General features: G+C 44.6%; 1 protein-coding gene across 4 annotated transcripts in view; it reads right to left on the reverse strand.

The window, feature by feature from the left end:
* The window catches only part of WNT3A (Wnt family member 3A), a 60,714-nt gene that overhangs the window by 17,487 nt on the left and 19,463 nt on the right, over positions 1-23,764 (reverse strand). The window contains exons 2-3 of one of the 4 annotated variants that reach the window (XM_081971717.1): positions 20,891-21,003; positions 13,085-13,326 (exon numbers count right to left, since the gene is read on the reverse strand). In XM_081971717.1, the coding sequence (XP_081827843.1) occupies positions 13,085-13,211 (127 nt within the window). In that variant the 5' untranslated portion in view covers positions 13,212-13,326; positions 20,891-21,003. Of the gene's footprint in view, positions 1-13,084; positions 13,327-20,582; positions 20,704-20,890; positions 21,004-23,764 lie in introns of those variants that run through there. The other 3 variants (XM_081971716.1, XM_081971715.1, XM_081971714.1) reach the window with 3 other exon arrangements.

Below are 23,764 nucleotides of genomic sequence, written 5' to 3' on the forward strand. Positions count from 1 at the left end.
GAGGGACGGCGACCCCTTTACTAGTGGCTTGCCTTGTCAATGTTGGAGGGAGTGGACCTGGTGGTCTCTTTATTAGACTGTGGTTTACAGTCCCACCAAAACTGATAGTATCACTTGTACCAGTATATAAAGCGGGCAAACCCCTCTCCCCTCTAGCACTGATAGTGTTACCCAGTTGGGTCATGAAACATCTGCAAGAAGTGACCACAAAGCTCGGAGAGCACCAAGGATCCCACTGTTCTCCTCCTCCTCCTTCCTTCCTTCCTTCCTTCCTTCCTTCCTTCCTTCCTTCCTTCCTTCCTTCCTTCCTTCCTTCCTCCCTCTCTTCTAATACAGATGATGTTTCCTATTTGGATCATGAAACATCTGCAAGAAAACCACCAAGCTCAGAGAGCACCAAGGACCCCACTGTTCTTCCCCCCCTCCCCACAACACTCCCTTCTAACACTGATTATGTTACCTAGTTGGGTCACGAAACATCTGTAAGGAAATAATCAAACTCAGGGACCCCCAAGGACCGCACAAATCTTCAACCCACATCCTCTTCTATGGAAACTCCTTTATGGGCTCCATATCACCCTGGGGTCCACAGGCCCAGCGGTCACACCTTGTCTTCAAGGCCACGACAGAGAAGGCCCTTCTTCTGGGTCACAGTAGGTGGGCCTCCTTAAACGAGATTCGTAACATACTCCCTTCCCCTCCCTGATGCGTCAGGTTAAAAGAAAAGTGGCCTCTGACCAGTTTTCACACTTAACGACTATTCCAGCATCCCCTTGGTCACGTGATCAAAATTCCGGCACTCGGCAATGGATTCATATTCAGGACAGTCACAGTATCAGTAAAAAGGGAGGACCGTTTTTCACACTTACGACCATTGCAGCATGATCAAAATTTGGACGCTTGGCAACTGACTCCTATTTATGACGGTCGCATATCCCGGGGGTGACGTGATCCCCTTTTGTGACCTTCTGAGAAGCTAAGTCAACGGGGAAGCCAGATTCACTTAACAAAACAGTGTGTACTAACAGCCACAGCGATCCACTTAACAACCGGGGCAAAAAAAACAAAAAAAGACGGAGCAAAACTCACTTCAACTGCTGTTTTGCTAGCAACCCGAACGTTTGGTCTCAACTGGTGTCATAAGCCGAGGACTCCCCTGTCCTTCAGTATACTGATGCCCGGCCTTGTGGCCAAGTGGTGCATCAGGCAGTGTTTTGCAAGGGGTCCCCTCCCTGCCCCACTGTAAGTGACCTGCAGCTCCTCTGTCAAAAACTTTCAGCCTTTTAGGATGTGTTCGCAGGACCACACTTTTCACCCGTCTTGCGGGGGGAGGCTACAACATCAGTATATCATTAACTCGGGCCAAGAGAAAGGGGCCGTTGAGGGGGACCTTCGCCCCACGCCCTGCTGGGGTCTGCTCGGAGCACAATATCCCAGCGACGAGCAGATTAAGGCCTCGGGTATCAAGCAAAATGTGTTTCCCCCCCCACAATTCACACGCCCTCGCAATTGTTCGATGCCACCGTTTGAATGGAGGACTTCCCATTTGCCGGGCGAGCAACGCATAGTTTTACGTTGCTATGACTTAGTTCGGGGTCTTGCTAATCAGGGACCAAAGCAAACTTCATATAAAATATCTCTGGGCCATTGTGAGCTTAACGAGCCGTGACGTTCTCGTCACAAAATAGGGATAAAGTCACCCCAGCAGGTATCGGGGGCCGACTTTGCAAGCCCTCCCGGCTGCATCATCCGACGGAGTCAAGCCGAGATGGATGAAATCTTGAATTTTAGGCGCAGGTAAGTTGAGCAGAGATGCTTTTCTTAGCCAGATTTCAGACAAGGATGTTTTGCACGGAAAGAGCATTTGGGGTTTGGGTTTGGTTGTTTCCTATTTTTATTCAAGAAAAGACACCCGATTTCCTATTTTCTAGAATAATTGGATCAGACTAGGCCAGGATTTCTCAAGTTTAGCAACTTTAAGAAGCAGGGACTTCCAGAATCCCCCAGCCATGCTGTAAAATGCACATTTGATTCATGCTGTAAGATGCAAGTTTTTGACTTATGGCCATCACGGAGCCCCAGATTTCCATTGCTAAATGTTAAAACTTGCCCCATTTTACCACCATCCTTACCACGGTTGTTAATTGAATCCCTGCAGCTGTTAAGCTAATAACACAGCTATTAAGTGAATCCGGCTTCCCCCTCGACTTTCCTTGTCAGAAGGTTGCAAAAGGGGGACATGTGACACCTGGACACTATGACCGTCATAGATATGAGTCATTTTCCAAGTGTTTGAATTTTGATCAGGTGTCTATGGGGATGCTACAATGGTCGTAACTGTGAAAAACAGTTATGTCACTTCTTTCAGTGCCGCTGTAACTTTGGCCAGCCACTAAACAAACGGTTGTAACTTTAAGGACTACCTTGAGCCCCTTTTCATTGCTTTCATCAAATTCTGGACCTCAGCAATTGGCCTTAAATAAAACTCCATATCATATGCCGTCACCTGTCACCTTGCCATAAATTGATACACAGGTACTCCTCAATTTACGATCATAATTGAGCCTGGAATTACAATGGTCAGTAGTGCCAGTCGTTAAATGGATCATCAGGACCACTAGCTTTTACAACCTTTTTTTTTGCAGGAGTGTAAAGCAAATATAATAGTTGTAAACCACTTGGTTTGTGGGGTCCTTGGTGCTCTCTGAGCTTGGTGGTTTTTCTTGCGGATGTTTCAGGACCCAACCAGGGAACATCATCAGGACTAGAAGGGGAGGGGGTGGAGAGGAGGAGGAGGAGGAGGAGGAGGAAGAAGAAAAGAAGTAGGAGGGGGAAACAGGAGGTAGAGGAGGGGGAACTTCTAGGTCCTTGGTGGTCTCTGAGCTGGATGGTTTTCTTGCAGACATTTCATGACCCAACTAGGTAATGTCATCAGTTCTGAAAGGGAATGGGTTGCAGACAGGAGGAAGAAGAGGAGGAGGACTGGGGGGTCCTTGGTGCTCTATGGGCTTATGGTTTTCTTGCAGATATTTCATGACCCAACTAGAGAACATCATCAGTGCTAGAAGGGAGGGAGCATTCTAGTTTCTAGCACTGATTATATTATCTAGTTGGGTCATGAGACATCTGCAAGAAAAAACACCAAACTCAAAGAGCACCAAGGACCCACCCCACCATTTCTAAACCTCTTAATCCTCCAAATTTCTCTCTCCAGAGGTTTCATTCTCGTTCCTTTTCTGCTTGATGTTCTCAAACTCCCAGCCCCTAAACCTGGTAGCTTTTCGCTGCGATTTCAAGCATCCTTTGCGGTTTTGATCGATTTCCTAAGCTGATTTCCTCCCCCCACTCTCTCTGTTTTCTCACCCGGGGAGACTTTATCCATGATTGTTTAGTGATGTTATCTCTCCTTTTAATTATCCATGTTCTTGTTCCAGCATCCTCTACCTTCTCTTTTTAAAAGGAGGGTGTTTCCTAACCCATGTTAATCGACAAATGCCTCCTTAGGTTGACTCACTGGGACATGATTAATGTCTCTCTCATTTGCCTAACTATTTCTTTGTGCACAAGATGTAGGAATTTAATTAAAGTCTTCTTCGTTCTATGCCATTTCTGGGCAGTATTTCAAATATCCAAAGGGTGCATTCAAATGAATAGAAAGATGCCAGCAAAAATAGGTTTTGGAAAAATGGCTCCTTCCTTCCTTCCTTCCTTCCTTCCTTCCTTCCTTCCTTCCTTCCTTCCTTCCTTCCTTCCTTCCTTCCTTCCTTCCTTCCTTCCTCCCTCTTTCTCGTTCTCTCTTGGGTTTTTCCCCCACAGCCAAAATAGAAGTCGACAAATGCAATACAGGGTAGTCCTCGAATTACAACCTCAATGGAATATGCCCAATTGCAGGTGGTCCTCGGCTTATGACCACATGGAAGGCCAAAATTTCTCTTTCCAAGTGAGATGAACTATGCCCCATTTTTGCGAACTTTCTTGCCCACTGTTGTTAAGTGAATCACTTCAGTTGTTAAATTAGTTACCTAGTTGTTAAGCAAATTGCACTTCCTTGTTGACTTTGCTTGTCAGAAGGTTACGTGACCTTGGGACACTTCAGCCATCATAAAGTAACTGAAAAAGAAACTTATGATCATTTTTCACACTTATGACCATGGCCGTGTCCCCGTGGTCATGTGATCAAAATCCAGTTGCATGGCAACTGACTCATATTTATAACGGTTGCCAGGGCCATGCGATCCCCTTTTGCAACTTTCCGATAAGCAAAGTCCATGGGGAAGCCAGATTCGCTTAACAACCTCTGTTACTAACTTAACAACCACACTGATTCATTTAACAACGTTGGCAAGAAAGGTCTTAAAATAGGACAAAACGGACTTTGCAACCGCCTCATTTAGCCTCAGAAATTTTGGGCAGAATTGAAGTAGTTAAATTGAAAACTACTTGTAGTTTTAGCGGCCGTTCCTTATGTCAGAAAACCCAAGCGATGAAAATGACGCTCTCCACACCACTTGGACTTCTGCTCCCATTTTCCCCCACCAGCATGTTTGGCTCAGGATTATGGACCCTGAAATCCAACCTCCAGAAGAAGTCAGGAGAATCAATTTGAGTCATAGATGGCAATGAAGTCCTCCTACTTAAAAATAAATACATCTATTCCGGTTCTAAGGATATTTTAGGAAGTTCAGCTTTGCAAATTCCTCTACTGGAAATCCAATTATTCTTTGAGTTTTTTCTGTCTTTCACACACGCCCAATTTTGCAACTCCGTTTTGGACTCGGAGGGAGGGAAAAAAGAAGAAATCCCATCGGCATGCAATGGAAAAAAAATAAAATAGCATTTTTGGAATACAATGTACATAAAAAACCAGATTATGAATGGACATTGACCAGGAAACACACATAGCCCTTAATTTATAGCCTAGTGACTGTTCAAAGTTACAGCAGCACTGAAAAAAGTGACTGACCGTTTTTCACACTTATGACGGTTGCAGCACCCCCATGGTCACATGATCAAGATTCAGATGCTTGGCATCTAGCTGGCTCTTATTTATGACAGCCACAATGTCCTGGGGTCACATATTCTCCTTTTGCGACCGTCTGACGAGCAAAATCCACAGGGAAGCCGGATCCACTTAACAACCATGTTCTAAATGAACAACTGCAGTGATTCACTTAACAACAGTGGCAGGAAAGGTGGTAAAATGGAGCAAAACATGGTAACTGTCTCGCCTAGCAACAGGAATGTTGGGCTCAGTTGTGGTCGTAAATCAAGGACTACCTTGACAAGGTGCTTAGAAAATTGGGGGATGGGCAGAGCTATTTCCCCTCCCCCCCGACATACACAAGTCTCCAAAGTTTGTTGCAACCGACAACAGGAGCACCTTGACATCAGTGAGGTCTTGATTTATGATGAGGGAAATTCCTGAAATTTGAAGTCGGCTTGGATTAATGACCTGAGGCCATTGGCAAAGTTTTTAAGACACATCTTCTTCAATCGGGAATTGCCAAGGAGGGTTCAACCCACCCTCACGATAGATATGCTTTTTCGGCAATACCTGGATGAAAGATGCATGTAGTCCTTCTCTTATTATAACCATTCGTTTAGCAAGCGCCCGAAGTTACACTGGTATGGGAAAATGACTTAGGACCAGTTCTCACACTTGCGACTATTGCAGTATCCACACTGTCTTGTGGCCAAAATTTAGGTCGGTCTGTCTGTCTGTCTGTCTGTCTGTCTGTCTCTGTCTATCTATCTATCTATCTATCATCTATCTATCTATCTATCTATCTATCTATCTATCTATCTATCTATGCTGGTTTTGTTGTATTCGGGTCTTTTCCCGTGTAAGGTTGAGATTCAATCTCAACCTTACACGGGAAAAGACCCGAATACAACAAAACCAGCATACCTACACCCGTGAAAATCTACGAAAACAAATATATATATATATATATATATTGCATCTGAACAGAAGATTGGGAATTGTAGTTCCACCTTAGGCATGAAAGGTGGCTGGGAGTCTTTGGGCCAATCACCAGGAGGTGGTGAGTTCTAGTCTCGCCTTAGGCATGAAAGTGGGCTGGGTGACTGAGCCACTCCCTCCCTCTCAGCCCAGCCCACCTCACAGGATTGTTGTGAGGAAAATAGCAGGAAGGAGAATTAGATATGTCCACTGTCTTGAGTTACTTAAAAAGTAGTAAAAGTGGGAATAAAAGGCATATGTATATATTCATAGATTTTCACGGGTGTAGGTATGCTGGTCTTGTTGTATTCGGGTCTTTTCCCGTGTAACATTGAGATTGTCTTGGCAACGTTCCGGCGAGATCCCACTCACCATCTTCAGGCTGGTGTTATTGGCTTAAAGTGTGGTCGGAGCTGCCGTCTTTCTATAAATCTTGGTGTGTGTGTGTGGAGTGCTGGCTTTGTTTCAGTAAATGGATTGATTGGATGTGTGGCTGTATCATAATTGGTAGATTGGTGCTGATTGGTGCTGGCTGTGGGTCTGTTGTTGTTTTGTGTTGTAACAGCCTGGATGGTGGATGGGGCTCGTTTGTTTACCAGGGCTGGTTTCCAGATGTCTGGTAGGCGGGAGATATTGTCACGCCATGTTGTGGGAGTGTTTCTCTATTTCGATAGCTTCCATAATTATTATATATACATATATAAAACATCTGATAGAATCATGGAAAATGGTCTTGTCAGTGGTGGCCCTTTCTCTATGGAACATGATTGTCCCAGAGGGAGGGAGGGAGGGAGGGAGGGAAGGAGGGAAGGAAGGAAGGAAGGAAGGAAGGAAGGAAGGAAGGAAGGAAGGAAGGAAGAAAATAGGAAGGGAGGGAGGAAATAAAGGAAGGTAAGGAAAAGGGGAAGAAAGGAAGGTGAGAGGGAGGGAGGGAGAAAGAAAAAAGGGAGGGAGAAAAGGAAGAAAGGAAGGATGGAGAATGGGAAACCAGAAGGAAGGGGAAGGAGAAGGGAAGAAAGGATGGAAGAGGAGGGATGGAGGGAGGGAGGAAGAAGTGAGAAGTGAGGGAGAAAAGGAAGGAAGTGGAGGGAGGGAGAGTGGAAGATGAGGAAGAAAGATGGGAGGGAGGGTGGAAGAGAAGGAGAGAAGGAAGGAGGAAGAAAGAAAGAAAGAAAAAAAGGAGGGAGGGAGGGAACCGAGGGTGAGAGGAAGGGAAGGAGGGAGGGAGGAAAGGAAGGAAAGAAAGAAGATAGGAAAGCAGGAAGGAAGGATGGGAGGAAGGGTGGAAAGAAGGAAGGGAATTACATTTCTCACTTGCAGACTCCATCCTTACGTGTGGCAAATCCACCTTCCTCTCCTGCCTCCCTGCCTCCCCCCCTTTCCCATTCACAACCCTCCTTTGGGGTCCTTTACATCTCCCCTCTGACAAAGCTCTTAATCCCCTTGGGCACGACCCTTGACCCTATTAGGGACCATGGTGACCCTAATCCAATCAGATTGATTAACTGGAACCCAGAGCCGGAATGCTGACCCTCTCTCTTTCGGGGGTCCAACAATAGCAGACGGCAAGACCCCCATTTGCACCACAATAGCCGGAGAGTCAAAATCCGACTTCTTCATTAGGTTGACTTCGCTCTTCCCCCTGGTCAGCCGCCCGTGAGGTCATTAAAAGAGGCTCCAGATCATCTCCCAGCCCAACAGGGTCGGATGTTGGGGTGTCTTTGGGAGGGCAGTGAAAATTAATGGGTTTCCTTTTCTTTTCGGACCATTTAAATGAGTGGGCTGGCAAGGGATGGACATCGGGCAGTTTTAGATACACACAGCAGGGTGGGTGGGTGTCACTGGCGTGGAATGAAAAGGGGGAGAACAAAAAGGGGGAAGGGGGTTGTTTACTCTGGGTTAATCACCCCCATCCCCGACTTGGCCTTTGAGGAGGGCAGGGGTTTCTAATCAAAGTTAGGATGGGTGGCCTTAAAAGAACCCCAAAACAACCTGCATTTTGGAAATAGTGTTTGGCCATTCCATGAAAAGAGTTTTAACTGAATTAAAGGAAAGCTGCTTGCATGGAGAACGGCGAACTCAACATCAGCAATGCTAGAAGGGAACGGGGTTTGCAGGGAGGAGGAGGAGGAGGAGGAGGAGGAGGAGGAGGAGGAGGAGGAGGAGGGTGAGGACGACTGTGGGGTTCTCTGAGCTTTGTGGTCTTCTTGCAGACGTCTCATGACCCAACTAGGTAACATCATCAGAGTGCCTCTCTGTTTATATATTATTTATTATATTATTGAACTGAATTCTCTTAGAACTAATATAATTAATCATAGCATAGCATAGCATAGCATAGCACAGCAGTATAGTATAGTATAGTATAGTATAGTATAGTATAGTATAGTATAGTATAGTATAGTATAAAAATATAAACAGAAAGCAAACCTCACACTCCCTTCTAGCACTGATGATGTTACCTTGTTGGGTCATGAAATGCCTGCAAAAATACCACCAAGCTCAGAGAGCATCCAGGACTCCATAGTTCGACCCTGAGTTACACAGGTTGGAACAACATTGGGTCTCAGATGATGTTTATTTAATTTTTATCTGCCTTGATTATTTTATAAATAAATCAAGGTGACCAACATACTTAATAGTCCTTCTTTTCCCCTCCAACTTTGTGAGGTGTCCCAGGGTCGCCCAGATGGCTTTCATGCCTAAAGTGAGACTAAAACTACTGTCTCCTAGTGATTGGCCCAAAGTCAACCAATATCTCTCCCCCCCACTCTGATCTCCCTCTCTCTAACCTCTCTCTCTCTCTTTCTCTCTCTCTCTCTCTCCCCCCCTCTTCCCTCCCTCTCTAATATCCCTCTCTCTAACCTCTCTCTCTCTCTGCCTCTTCCCTCCCTCTCTCTGTCTCTCTCTCTAATCTCTCTCTCTAATTTCTCTCTCACACATCCCTGTATACATCTATTTATCATTTCTTTCTCTTCCCTCTCTCTCTCTCTAATCTCTCTCTCACCCCTGAATACATTTATTTATCATCTCTCTCTCTTTCTCTTCCCTCCCTTCCTGTCTCTCTAATCTCCCTCTAACCTTTCTCTCTCTCTCTCTAATATCTCTCTCTCCCTCCCTCTCTCCCAGTTTTAGGCCTGTGTGTGTGTGTGTGTGTGTGTGTGTGTGTGTGTGTGTGAGTGTGTAAAACATGGTGAGGAAAAGGCAATTATGTGTTTAAAAATGGAACCATAGCTATTATGTTTTTAATCTGTGCTCCTTTTCTTTCCCCCAGGTTGCTTCGCTCTCTTCCTTTCAATAAATTAAAAATCCTCCAACTTGATTAAAAGTGATTATGCTTTATTTTAAAAGTTAGCCATCCGTAAGGCCTGGAGGACCTGGCATTTCCCTCAGGCCAAAGTGTTTCTTGTTCAGGTCGATTTCGTCAGCTAGCAGCCTCAGAAACAACATTGCATTGTGTGTGTATGCGTGTAATTAAATTAGTTATTTCAATTACGAGGGCTTTTTTTAATTTTTAAATTATCTTTTCTTGTGTTTTTAGGCATTGTCATCCATCCAGAGTCACTAGGATGAGATTTCTTTAGAAAACATATCAAGTCCTTGACCACAATCGAGTCCTCGACTCACCACCACAATTGAGCCCAACATTTCCATAGCTAAGTCTGTTGCTGAGTAAATTTCGCTCCATTTTGCAACCTTTCTTGCCACAGTTGTTAGGAAAATCACTGCAGTCCTTAAGTGAATCTGGATTCTCAACGGACTTGGCTTGTCGGAAGGTTGCAAAAGGGGATGATGACATGATTTTGGGATAATGAAACTGTCATAAATATGAGTCAGTTGGCAAGTGTCTGAATTTTGATCAGTGGGGATGCTGCAATGGTCGTAAGTGTGAAAAATGGTCATAAGCCACTTTTTTTCATCGCCATCGCTTGAACGGTCACTAAATGAATGGCTGTAAATCGAGGACTGCCTGTATACAATCACACTTCCTACGTTTGTTTCAAGCAGATCTTCCTGAGATCCACAATGAAAAATCTCCTTACCAAACAGATTCATCAGATAATGTCCACACAATTACACATATCACCAAGCCATAGAAGCCACACCCACACATCAAACTATACAGCAGAGTTTACAAACCACAACATTACTATCTCCCCAGCCTAAGCTAACATCAAACCACCTTGTGGCTTAGCTTGATGAAATACCTCTAACCAGGCCTCTGAATGTACAGTGGGTCAGATTAGATGACCTTTAGGACCCCTTCCAACTCTATAAGATAACAGGAATCCATCCAACCATCCAACAATCAAAGTGGCTGGGTTTGCCCGAGCTCCTAAGTCACAAAGAAACTAACCAGGTTAATGCTAACCACACAGAAGGTTTCCATTTCCTGCTCTTAATTATGGTGGTCAAGATCCCAAAATTTAATTCAACAATCCAACAGGCAGAGCATAGCTCCATTTATGCAGTTTGGCCAGTCCTGCTTCTCACTTAATGGAACTCAAGGTTGTAAGATGAAGATCAGGAGCAGATTTTGGTGGCCCTGCAACCTAGTTATCTTCCCTCGCTGCCAAGCCATTCTGAGAGGGGAGGTTTATATGACCACACAACTCACTCATGAGTGTTTTACAGCCATGAAACACCAATAAAACAACAACGAATCCACACATTCCAGTGACAACAATCAGCAACCATATGATGGACTCCATATCACCCTGAAGTCCTCAGGCCTGTTGACCAAACCTGGTCTTCAAGCTGGAAACCAATCTTATCTCCACAGGATGATGTTCCACAGGGAAGGAGGCCACCATGGAGAAGGCCCATCAGATGGACCTCCTTAAGAGAGGGGGCCCATAATGTCTCCTGCTCTCCGCTCTGGTGGGTCAGGTAGATGTAACTGGCGGAAAATGGTCCTTCAAACAACAGAAAGGAACCACCATGAAGAAGGCCCTTGTTCTGGATCCCACCAGATAGACTGCCTTAAAAGATGGGACCCATAACATCTCCTGACTCCCTTCTCTGGTGGATCAAATGAATGTAACTGGGGAAAGAGGGTCCTTCATGCAACAGGGAGGGAGCCACCACAGAGAAGGTCCTTCTTCTGGGCCCTACCAGATGGGCTTTCTTAAGAGAGGAGACACCTAACATCTCCTGCCTCCTCCCAGCTCTGTTGTGTTGGGTGGAAATGATGGTCCCTCCGATAACAGGGGAGGGATCCAACACTGAAAAGATCCTCATTCTATGTCCCACCAGATGGGCTTTCTTAAGAAAGGAGACCCCTAACATCTCCTGCCTCCTCCAAACTCTTTTGTGTTGGGTGGAAATGATGGTCCCTCAGGGGAGGGATCCAACACAGAAAAGATCCTCATTCTATGTCCCACCAGATGGACTTTCTTAAGAGAGGAGACCCCTAACATCTCCTTCCTCCTTTCTCTGGTGGATTGAATAGATGCAATTGAACCTTTGAAGGTCCTTAAAGGTGACCACCAGCACTATGAATCGGACCTGGAAGCCAATAGTCAGCCAATGCCAAGAGCCGACCTGTGTGCGAATCTAGACCTGCACAAAGCCACTGCATTTGGAATCAGTCGAAGGATGGCTTCTGGGGCAGCCCCCGTGTAGAGCCTAGTGCAGCAGTCAAGGCTGGCCGCTCTTAAGATTCCTGGAGGACGTCAACTCTCACTTGAAGCAGGGAAGAAACCCCAAGGAATTTGCCTTTGGTTCGGGAAGTGTGTGGGGGTTGTGCCTGGATCCGGGTGTGCGAGGATGACACCCAACTTTGTTCGGTTTTGAACGTGGCCGACAGGACATGAGGGAGTTGGAGAAGAAGGCTGGCATTACTGAAATCCATCCCTTTCCTTCTGAGCAGAAATATGTTTTTCCCCCCCGAGGGCACCCTAAAGAATGTGGCTGAGATGTTTAATCCTTGCTCACCCCCCAACTCAGACCCAGCCGGTTGCTGCTGTAGGTGAGGGAGACCAATGGGAGGGGGGGAGCTGTATTCTGCCTCCAGGGACAACATTCTTCAGTTATGAAATAGTATCACCCCCCACCCTGAGCAGGCCTCCCTTCGAGACCCAATTTGGCTGATTACTTTGGGGGGAAAAGAGGAGAAGATAGAAAGAGGAGGAGGAGGAGAGAAGGGTAAATGTGGAGGAGGGAAAGGGGGAGGGGGAGAGAAGGAGAAGATAGAAAGGAAAGGAGAAGGTAGACAAGGAGGAAAAGAATAGTAGATATGGAGGAAGAGGAGGTAGACAAGAAAGGGAAAGAAAGAGTAGAGATGGAGTCAGAGAGGAGGAGGTGGGGAAAGAAGATAGACTAGAAGAAGGAGAAGGTAGACGAGGAGGATGGTGGACATGGAGGAGGAGAAAGAGAAGGAAAGAGTAGAGATGGAGGGGGAGAGGAGGATGAGGAGGAGACAGAAGATAGAGTAGTAGAAGAAGGAGAAGATAGACAAGCAGGAGGATGGTAGACATGGAGGTGGAGGAGGAGGAAATAGGCGAGGAGGAGAAAGAGAAGGAAAGTAGAAGGAGAAGTTAGATGAGGAGAAGGGAAAGGAAATATTAGATCTGGAGGAGAAAGAGGAGGAGGAGCGGGGGAGAATATAGACAAGGAGAAGTAGGAGAAGGAAGAGGAGAGAGGAGAGAGGACGAGGAGACAGACAAAGAGGAGAAGATAGATGAGGCTTTGTTTGATCTCACCACACCACAGCTCTTAATTCCCTTTGCCTGAAACATCTAAGGTAGCCTCTGTTGGGTTTCCCCTGACCACAGATCTTAATGCCATTTCCTTGAGATATCTAAGGTGGCTTCAGTTAATCTCATCAGGCCACAGATCTTAATTCCATTTTCCTGAAGTGCCTAAGGTGACCTCTGTTGATCTCACCAGATTTATCCTAGAAACCTCTCAAATTATACAAGAATGCTGATGAATGCGCCACTCGCATAACTTCACCCTGAACCAAGGAAGAACCAAGATATTTTACCACTACCTTCCCTGCTGCTGATGTTCCTTCATTTCTACAAAGACTTCTCTTCCTACGCACCTTGAGTTCATCCTTGTACCATACCTCCTTCTTTCCAAAAGTTGGGTGACCTTATTCCAAAGCTGGACACTCACCTTTATCTAACACCGGTCCAAAGATGGCCAAACTATCATTGACGGTGGTACAGTTCCACCTCCTTCCACGAAACTGGTGCTGGCATTCCTGGATGCCAATCTTCACTCCTTCGGCCACGCTGGGCATAATTTGCACATAGTTCCTGCAGAACCGAAGCTGCTTGGGCACTAGACCAGGAATGCTCCCGCAGAGAATGGGCTGAGTCCCCAACGAGGAGTACTGATGACCGATAGCCAAGGACCTTCAAAAGAACAGGGAAGGGCAGAATCAGAAATCAGTTCCTCAAAAGAAGTCTCTACCTGCCTCATCTTGAAGCCTCCACAAGAAGAACCAAGGTGGTTAAGAACTTACGGGAGTCTCCTGTCCAGCCTTGTGGACAACACCTTCCTTCAAAGCTATGGAGAGCTGATAATTAACTTTAAAGATGACGTAACCACTTTTGAGTCGGACTGTTTGTGGATCACCAAAACATTAGGTGAGAAGAGGGCTTGGTCATTTATGACACCGTGTGTTGGGAATATTCAATCCTTGTTTTCGCATGTTGGATGGACCAATGCTTCCTTTCTCATGGAGCTAACTTGCGATTGTTTAGATTTTGGAGTGTCCAGAGAGAGCCAGTTGACCTAATGGTTAAGGCATCAGGCTAGAAGCTGGGAGACCGCGAGTTCTAGTCTCACCCTGGGAAGGAAAGCCAACTGGGTGACTTTGGGCCAATTACCTGGAGAGGGTGAGTTCTAGTTCCGCCTTAGTCATGAAAGCCAACTGGGTAACTTTGGGCCAATCACCTGGAGACGGTGCGCCTAGTCCCGCCTTAGACATGAGAGGCAGCTGGGTGACTTTGGGCCAATCACTGGGAGATGGTAAGTTCTAGTCCCTCTCACTTAGCCCAGCCATCCTTACAGGGTTGTTGTTGTGGAGAAAATAGAAAGAGGAAGGGGCCTTAGGCACGACTGCCCCCTGGAGTTATTTATCAAAACAATAAAGACATGGTTTAAAAAATTGCACATTTAGGATTTTTGAAAATCGCGACGGGCATTTTCCTGTACCCCAAAGATGCAGAATTCCAGGCGAACAAAAATCACCAAAGAAACGAACAATACACAACCACACACACGAACAATATTTCATAATGTTGAATTTGTAAGCCACCTTTTCTTCGTTCAAAAGGGGTGAATCAGAGGTTGATGAGAAAGCAAAGAAAGATGCTTTATGACAACTTCTAACATCATCAATGAGTTGGACTCCTTAAAAAACAACAACTGTAAAACGGATGTGAAAAATAAAAGACACACAAATAAAATTCCCAATTTCCTGAAGTCGACATAAGTGGGGCTGCCTAGTGCATCTTTGCTTTTCTGCATAGACTCTTAGCTTAATTACAAAGTAGTCCTCGATTTATGACCACAATTGAGCACAACATCTGCATTACTAAGCAAGAAGGTTGTTAAGGGAGTTTGGCCCCATTTGATGACATTTGTTGACGTGGTTTTTAAGTGAATCCCTTATTAAGTTAGTCACACAGTCATTAAGTGAATCTGGCTTCTCCATTGACTTTGTTTGTCAGAAGGTTGCAAAAGAGGATTATGAGACCCTGGGAGCACTGCGACCGTCATAAATATGAGTCAGATGCCAAGCCTCTGAACTTTGATCATGTGATACTGCAACAGTCGTAAGTGCGAAAAATGGTCGTAGGTCACTTTTTTCACTGCTGTTGTAACTACAAACAATCATTAAATATTATAAGTTAAGGACTAGCTGTAATTTAATGTATGTAGTCCTCAGCTTACATAGTTCATTAAGGGACCATTCAAAGTTATAATGGCACTGAAAAAGTGACTTACGATCATTTTTCATACTTACGGCCTTTGCAGCATCCCCGTGGTCACGTGACTGAAATTCAGACGCTTGGCAACTGACTCATATTTATGACGGTTGCATTGTCCCTAGGAAACTAGGGACATCATCAGTGCTAGGAAAAGGGGGTGCAGGGAGGAGGAGGAGGAGGAGGAGAAAGAGATGGAGAAGGAGGAAGAAGAGGAAGAGAAATGGAGAAGGAGGAGAAGGAAGAAGAAGAGATGGAAGAGGAGAAGGAAGAGATGGAGGAGAAGGAGAAAGAGATGGAAGAGGAGGAGAAGGAAGAGGAGGAGGAGAAAGAGATGAAGAAGGAAGAGGAGGAGGAGAAGGAAGAAGAGGAGGAGGAGGAGGAAGAGATGGAGGAGCTTACCAGAGAGCACCATGGACCCTACAATCCTCTTCCTCCTCCTCTTCCTCTCTAGAACCCCCCTCCCTTTTAATCCTGATTATGTTCCGTAGTTGGGTCATGAAACGTCTGCAAGAAAATCACCAAGCTCAGAGAGCACCAAGGACCCCACAATCCTTTATCCTCCCCCCTCCGATCCCCCCCTCCGTTCTAACACTGATGCTGTTTCATAGCTGGGTCATGAGATGAAGATCAGAGAGCTCCAGGGACCCCTCAGATCTTATTCTGGAAGAGTTCACTATTCTAGGAACTTTGTTTCCCCCTTGCAAATCATTAAAAAGGTAAAGGTTTCCCTCGTACATATGTGCTAGTCATTCCCGACTCTAGGGGGCGTTGGTGCTCATCTCCGTTTCAAGCCGAAGGGCCAGCGCTGTCCGAGGACGTCTCCGTGGTCATGTGGCCGGCACGACTCAACGCTGAAGGCGCACGGAATCCTTCCCACCAAAGGTGGTCCCTATTTTTCTACTTGCATTTTTTACCTGCTTTCGAACTGCTAGGTTGGCAGAAGCTGGGAGGAGTCACGGGAGCTCACTCCGTTATGCGGCGCTCGGGATTCAAACCACCGAACTGCCAACCTTTCTGATCGACAAGCTCAGCCTCTTAGTCACTGAGCCACCACGTCCCTTTTTGCAAATCATTAAAGATCCTTTAATAAGGCGGGATAGGGGCGTAGGAGGGGTGGGGGTCCCAGATGAGGAAACTGCAATGTGTAGCCATTTCTGCACCAAAGTCCCCATTCTTTGCAATGTTGCTTCCTTGTGTTTTTATGCTGACCATGCTTTTAAAGCAACAGTATGGTAACTTTTCCCCAAAACCTTCTTTTGATTTTTTTTTTTTTTTTACTTTACAATCCTAAATTTTGCCCAAGTCACAACTGCAAAATTTGTGGTGTCTACAACTCCCGTGAGCGAGCCAACTCCCCAATACCGGTAGTCCTTGACTTACCACCATTCGTTTAGTGACCATTCGAAGCCACGGCAGCACTGAAAAAAGTGACTTATGACCATTTTTCACACTTACGACCATTGCAGCCTTCCCATGGTCACGCGGATCAAAATTCAAGGCAGCCTGGCAGCATATTTATGACGGTCGCAGAGTCTCCTGGGGTCACGTGATCCACTTTTGCGACCTTCTGATCAGCAATGTCAGTAGGGAAGCCAGATTCAATTAATGACCGTGCTACTCACTTAACAACTGCAACGATTCACTTAACAACTATGGCAAGAAAGGGGCAGAGCTCATTTAATAACTGTCTGGCTTAGCAATAGAAAATCTGGGCTCAATTGTGGTTGTAAGTCAAGGACTTATGTAAGGCGTAAGTCGAGATAAAGAAAAGGATTTTTTTAAAAAATGGTTTTGTTATGATGATGATGATGATAATGGTTTTACTTTAGCTTTTGCACAGTGCTATGGCCATTATGGTTTGCATTAACATTTAAATAAGTAGAAATAAATAAATAAAATGGAACATCTGTGAAGATGGACACACCTTAAAATGGATATATCTTTTTTCCCCTCTCTTCCCCGGTCTCATCTCCCAAAGCAGTGAGTAGATAATGAGTAAGATGCTGATTGAAAATTTTTCAAAGAGGAAGAAAGAATGTATTTAACTTAAATATTGGCAGTCCGATGCTAAAATCAGCATCCTGTTGTTGGAAATAATGCTTCCCCCCCCCCCCCCCGCACTTAGCCTGGGGCAATTCCTGACTGCCGAGAGATAAAATCAGAATGAGTTGGCAATTCCAAGGAATTTTTGAGAGGTTGACATGATCCCTCAAGATTCCTGAAGACTAGTTGCAAAGTTGTTGCAGGGTCACAACAGAAACCAAAAAATGATGAGTCAGTCGGTGAATTTGCAGGGCCCCAAAAAGAGAGGAATTCATAGCATTTTTCCAACTTTGAGAAAGATGTAGTTTCGTCTATCAAAACCTGCCAGCATGTCAAAATATCTGAACTTCACCTGGCCTCACAAAGTTTTGGGCCGTTTGGTCTCTTGGGTGAAAGCTGAAAATAAACTACAGGAAGTCCTGGACTTACAACCATTCGTTTAGCGACCGTTTGAAGTTACCATGGCCCTGAAAAAAGTGACTTACGACCGTTTTTTCTACACCTAAACATCATCCCCATGGTCTCGTAAGCAAAATTCACCCATTGGACATCTGACTCGTATTTATGATGGTCATAGTGTCCCAGGCTCACAGGATCCCCTTTTGTGACCTTCTGACAAGCAAAGTCATTGAGTGGGGAAGCCAGATTCACTCAACAACCTTGTGACTCACTTAACAACTGCAGAGATTCACTCAACAACTGTGGCAAGAAAGGTTGCAAAATGGGGCAAAACACACTTAACAACTCTCTTGCTTAGCCACAGAAATTTTGGACTCAGTTGAGGTCGTAAGTGGAGGATATCTGTAGTTAGTAAATTAGATGGAAGATGGATGGATGGATGGACACAATAATGTTTGTGGTGAAAATAAAATGAGGAGGAAGAGAAAATATCCTGTACTATTTCAATCTCTTGAGATGATTTTTAAAAAAAAACTAGTTTATTTATTTTTTATTTAAAATTTACATTTCTGAACACTCCCTCAAAGAGTTAGCAAATACAGGTAATCCTCAATTTATGAACAAAATTGAGCCCAAAATTTCCGTTGCTAAGCGAAACAGTTGTTCAGTGAGTTTTAGCCTGTTTTTTTACCTTTCTTCCCACGGTTGTGAAGTGAATCACTGCAGTTCTTAAGTTAGTGGCCTTTAAGTGAATCTGGCTTCCCCACTGACTTTTCGGATCAAAGGTCACAAAAGGGGATCACATGATCCCAGGAGGCTACAACTGTCATGAGTACAAGTCAGGTGCCAACCATCTAAATTTCTATCATGTGACCATACAGGTTGTAAGTGTGAAAAACGATCGTAAGTCACTTTTTTCAGCACCATTGTTACTTCAAACGGTCAGTAAGCTAATTGTTGTAAGTCGAGGACTAGCTGAAGTTATTGAATTATGTTTGCGAGCTAAAATTCATCTGGGTTGTTTTGATCTCTCAGAATTTGAAAGGAAATTTATTTGTAAATGAGGCTAGTGAATGAACAAACAAGCAAATAAACAAATGAATTGTTAAATGCAACAATCCTTTTTTTGGGGGGGGGTAAATAAAATGCAAAGAATAGACAGATGCTATTTTGGTCCTTTGGGATAAAAGTTGAAAGGGAATTATTTAGAAATTCAGTGAATGAATGAATGAATGAATGAATGAATGAATGAAAGAAATAACACATTTCTGGGGTCGTATTAAGCCATTACAGAAATGCAAACTGCCATTAGCCAAACGAAGTTATTATACAAGGTCCTAGCTAGTTCTTTCTGCTGAGATAAGTATAGCAAGAAAAGTCGCAAAATACAGAAAAACTCCCTTAACAACAGTCTCCCTTAGCAAAGGAAATGCTGAGCTCAGTTGCTGGTAAGTCAAGGACTAACCAAGACATGGATCTGTTTATATTTATAAATACAAATATCCATAAATATATTTATTTATAATAAATAAATGAATTTATTTCTAAATAAAAATATTTAAAATATATATTGTGTTCGTAAGTATAAATGTTTGCAAGCAATGGCCAAACCCAGCCATTGATTCATTTATATTTATAAATATAAATATCTATATTTATTTATAAATATGTATGTGTGTGTGTGTGTGTGTTTGTATGTGTGCACAAATAAAGGCCAAACTGAGACATATGTGCGTGTGTGCATATGTGGGTATATTCATAAATATATTTATTTTATAAATAGAAATATGTAAAATATACAAATACATTTATATTTATATATGTTTGCAAAGACCAAACCCAGACATTGATCCATTGTGTGTGTGTGTGTGTGTGTGTGTGTGTATAAAATAAAAATGTAAAATATACAAATATATTTATATTTATAAATAAAAATATGTAAATATATTTATACATATTAATGTTTGCAAACAAAGGGCAAACCCAGTATGTATATATAATATATACGTACGCATATGTATTTTATAAATAAAAATATGTAAAATATACAAATATATTTCTATTTATAAATATAAATGTTTGCAAAGAAAAGCTGAACTGCAGAAATCCAGAGTCCCAGCTGGCCAGATGTCTGGATCAGAAAAAAACCCACCTCTAGAAGTTCAATTTTTTGTTTTAAACAAAACTACAAAGCTGTCAGTTTTAACACCAGGCGATCTACCTGCAATTTTGGGACCGTCTGATTTCCCCCCCCCCATTGCCCCCTTCAAGCCCTCATTAAAGACTTAGATAAAAGTCTTGCCCTAACCAGGTCCTCTGATGCACAGCAAGCAAACAAAGCCAGAGTGCAAACACTTTAAAGGATCAACTTTAAATCACACCGTTGGCTTCCAGAGCCCTGAGGCTGCACGGATTTTAGCAAACCGCTTGTGTGTGTGTCTCTCTCTCTCTCTCTTCGTTTCTCTGGCAAATCCCTGCCAAGTTGCCAGAACAGATGCACAGTTCATCTTCTTGTCTTTGGGGAGGTGTGTTTATGTTTGGCTTTGGGTTTGAACCTAAATTTGTTGTGTTTGCTTGTGTGTTTGTTTGTTTGTTTGTGTCTCCATTCAAGCATCCTCTCTCCTTTTCTAAGGCCGAGAGAGGAAGAGTGTCTGGCCTGGATAATCTGGGGATTGCTCAGGGACAGAGGAAAACACAAATGCTTCAGCCCTTTGGGGGAAATGGAAATGCTAAATCTCTCCCCCCCCCACACACACACACCTGATTGGTTATTAATACCTTGTGGGAAGGTGAGGCCTTCTTTCTTTCCTTTTCTTTCCCATCTCTTTCTCCTCCCTTCCTTCTTCCCTCCCTCCCTCCTTTCCCTCTTCTCTTGCTTTCCTTCCTCCCTGCCTCCTATTTCCTCCCTCTTCTCCTCCCTCCCTCTTATCTTTCCTTCCTTGCTCCCTCCCTCCCTCCCTCTTTTCTTCCTCCCTCCCTCTCTTCTCTTCCTTCCTTCCTCCCTGCCTCCTCCTCCCCCTCCCTCCCTCACTTCTTCTCCTCCCTCCCTTCCTTCCTCCCTCCCTTCCTCTCCCCCCCTTCCTTTTCTCTTCCTTCCTCACTCCATCCCTCTTCCTTCTTTCCTTCCTTCCTCCCTCCCTCCCTCCCATTATGTAGTCACTGCTGATTAGTTAAATCAACTTTACAATGTGTGGCCTTAACTCTTTGAGGCGACTCACTCTGCAGCCTACCTGCTGAGCCACAGAAGTGGGCCAGTCTGGACTGTGGTCTTAAAACGAGGACCAGCCATAACAGACTGCACCCAGGGGCTGCCAGGCTCCCCTGCTCCTTTGCTTTGGCTGGAGGATTCAGAGACCCAATTGAGGCTTTCATCGCTGAAGGATTTCCAGCTGCTTGAGGGGATCCTAATTTCAATAAAGCCCCCTTTTCTTTCCCCAAACAAAAAGACAGAGATCAAATTAAAGGCACTTGAATCTTAAAAGTGGAGGAAAAATAAATAAATCTCCGGTACTTCCCCAAACATTTCCAAGAAACTCACGAGTCAAATTTGGGATTTGATTGAGTGATAATCTGCCTCAGAATAATATTGCTAGTTTTGAAATTTCTTCTCTCTCTCTCTCTCTCTCTCTCTCTCTTTGGCCAGTTTCTTCTCTGTCAAAAGAGGGGAAAAAAGAGAAGAAATTGGATTCAAATGCAGGTAATCTTTGACTTACGACCACAATGGAGCCTGAAATTTGCTGTTGCTAAGCGAGACAGTTAACTGAGGTTTGCCCCTGACCTTTCTACCCACAATTGTTAAGTGAATCACTGCAGTTGTTCAGTTAGTAACACAGTCGTTAAGTGAATCCAGCTTCCCCATTGACTTTGCTTGTTAGAAGGTCGTAAAAGGGGATCATGTAACCCTGGGACATTGCGACCGTCATAAGTATGAGTAGGTTGCCAAACATCTGGATTTTCACCGTGTGACCATGGAGGATGCTGCAACAGTTTTAAGTTGGGAAAATGGTCCTATGCCCCTTTTTCAGCCCTGTTGTAGCTCTGGATGGTCACTAAGTGAACTCTTGTAAGTCCAGGACTGCCTGTAAAATATCCCGCCAATAAAACCTAAAGGTGAAAACTTAAAAACTTCAAAATAAAAACTTCAAAAAATAAATAGACTAACAAATACAAGGCTAGTATTTTGATGGTCATTTGAATGTAAATTTCAGATTTGCATTTACAAAGGCGGTCCAAGCTGTTTTCCTTCCACACCGCTCAGTTCCAATATTGCAAGTTTCTAGTCCACAAACATGATCAAAGACATCTCTAATGAGCTCATTCCAATGCGTATTTTAACAAAACCTACAAATCGTGTCCATAGAAAGAGGTGGGGCGGGGGGGGGGGATCACATCATGATGAAATTGGGTGGGTGCTTATCCTTGTGGAAAGAAAAACCTCTACAAATTTTCATACCAATATTTTAAAATTAATTTGAAATCCATACAGGAGTCTGTTAAAACAAAGAAAAAATGTAGGGAGGGAGGAAAGAAGAGGAAGTGAGGAAGGAAGGAAGGAGAGGAAGGGGTAAGTGAGGGAGGGAGAAAAGGAGGGAAGAAGGAAAGGAAGGAGGAGAAGGGAGTTAGTGAGAGAGGGAGGGATGAGAAGAGGGAGGGAGGGAGGAAAGAAGGAGAGGGAGGGCGGGAAGGAAGAAAGAAGAGTACTGAGGGAGGGAGGATGAAGGAGGGAGGGAGGGAAGGACGGAGAAGAAGGGAAGGAGAGAGGGAGGAAGGAAGGAGAAGAGGAAGTGAATGAGAAAGGAAGGAGAAGAGGAAGTGAGTGAGGAAGGAAGAAGAAGTGAGTGAGGAAGGAAGGAAGGAAGAAGGGAAAGGGGTAAAGGAGGGAGGAAGAAAGGGAAGGAAGAAGGGAAGGAAGGAGAAGAGGGCAGTTAGTGAGAGAGGGAAGGTTGAGAAGAGGGAGGGACTGAGGAAAGAAGGGTAGGGAGGGAAGGGAGGAAGAAGAGGACTGAGGGAGGGAGGGAGGATGGAGGGAGGGAAGGAAGGAGAAGGTAGGGAGTTAGGGAGAAGGAGGAGAGGGAAGATGGAAGAGAAGAAGGAAGAGGGAGAAAAGAAGGAAGGAGAAGAAGGGAGGGAGCTATTGATGGAGGGATGGAGAAGAGGGAGGGAGGAAGGAAAGAAGGGTAGAGAGAGGGAAGGAAGGAGAAAACAGAGAGGGAGGAAGAGAAGTTGGACAGACAGACAGGTGAACAAAGAGATAGAGAGAGATTTAGCATGCTCTCAGTTTGCAGACTCTCCAGGGGAAACATGCTCTCCAATATTACAAACTCCTTGCAATGGTTGAGAGATGTTAGACAACTTTCAAAAAGTAACAGTCCTCCCCTTGCACAGACCGCCCCCCACCCCAAGAGGAGTTAATAAAGTTAAGATGGCAGCTAAAACTCCATTACACTTTTTAAGTCCATCCTGCCACTGTCCTGGGACGGCCCCCACCTTGACGTCCTCACCTGAGGATACCCTGCCCTGAAGCCCAGATCTCCTCTGAACAGAATTCTCAGCATCCCTTGGGAGACTTCTGGATTCAAGGCTAAAGATGTGTTGAGCACCACTTCCAGCCACAGCACAAAACAACGACAACGACAACATGCACATGAACTAAGCTTCCTTAGGATCCCTGTGAAGACTCCAATCTACATCTGGAAAGAATTAATTCTGGGCCATCCCCCGTGTGGCAGAGTTTGCAGAGTCTTCCACCCATCGTTGTGTTGGTAGGCAATCATCCTACCATGAAAGGTGACCTCCCTGTCCCTTGATGTTCTCTTGCCTGCCTTCAGTCAGTCTCATCGCCCTCCAGGATCCTGGAGGACCAAGCCTTCTCCAACCTTTGAGGCTTTTTTGGAAGACATGAGAGTGAGGAAGCAGCCCCATCCACCTCCTCAAACATCAGCACTGCTAAGGAGACCTCAGATTCTCCTTCTTGGGTTATGAGATCCATCAAAACGAAATCTGCCGGGACATGTCTGAGGTACGAATGGGGAAAGTTGACCATTGAGGATGAGTGAAACGCATGGGAATGTTCATCACCCAAAAAGAACATTTTGCAGAAAACCACCAATAGCTCCAGATTGAGATGGAACTGGTCCAGAAAATAAGAACTAAAGGACAGATGGGTCGTGCTGAAAACAACTTTGGAAGACATTTTGAAAGATTCTTTGAAAGACATGAGGATGGTCATTGGGAGGCTAACACCAAATCGGTGTTCTTCTTCTTTCTTGTGGTCTACTAGGACCACTCACTAACATCGTTAACCAGAAGGTTATCAATCAAGGTTAAGACCTTTCATGAGGTGGAACATGAATGGGCTTCCTTCTTCTGGGACTATCCATGAAGAGTTCCACCTCGCAGAAACTTTTTTGAT

The sequence above is a fragment of the Natrix helvetica genome, assembly GCF_964273705.1.
Source record: "Natrix helvetica genome assembly, chromosome: Z".
Lineage (NCBI taxonomy): Eukaryota > Metazoa > Chordata > Lepidosauria > Squamata > Natricidae > Natrix > Natrix helvetica.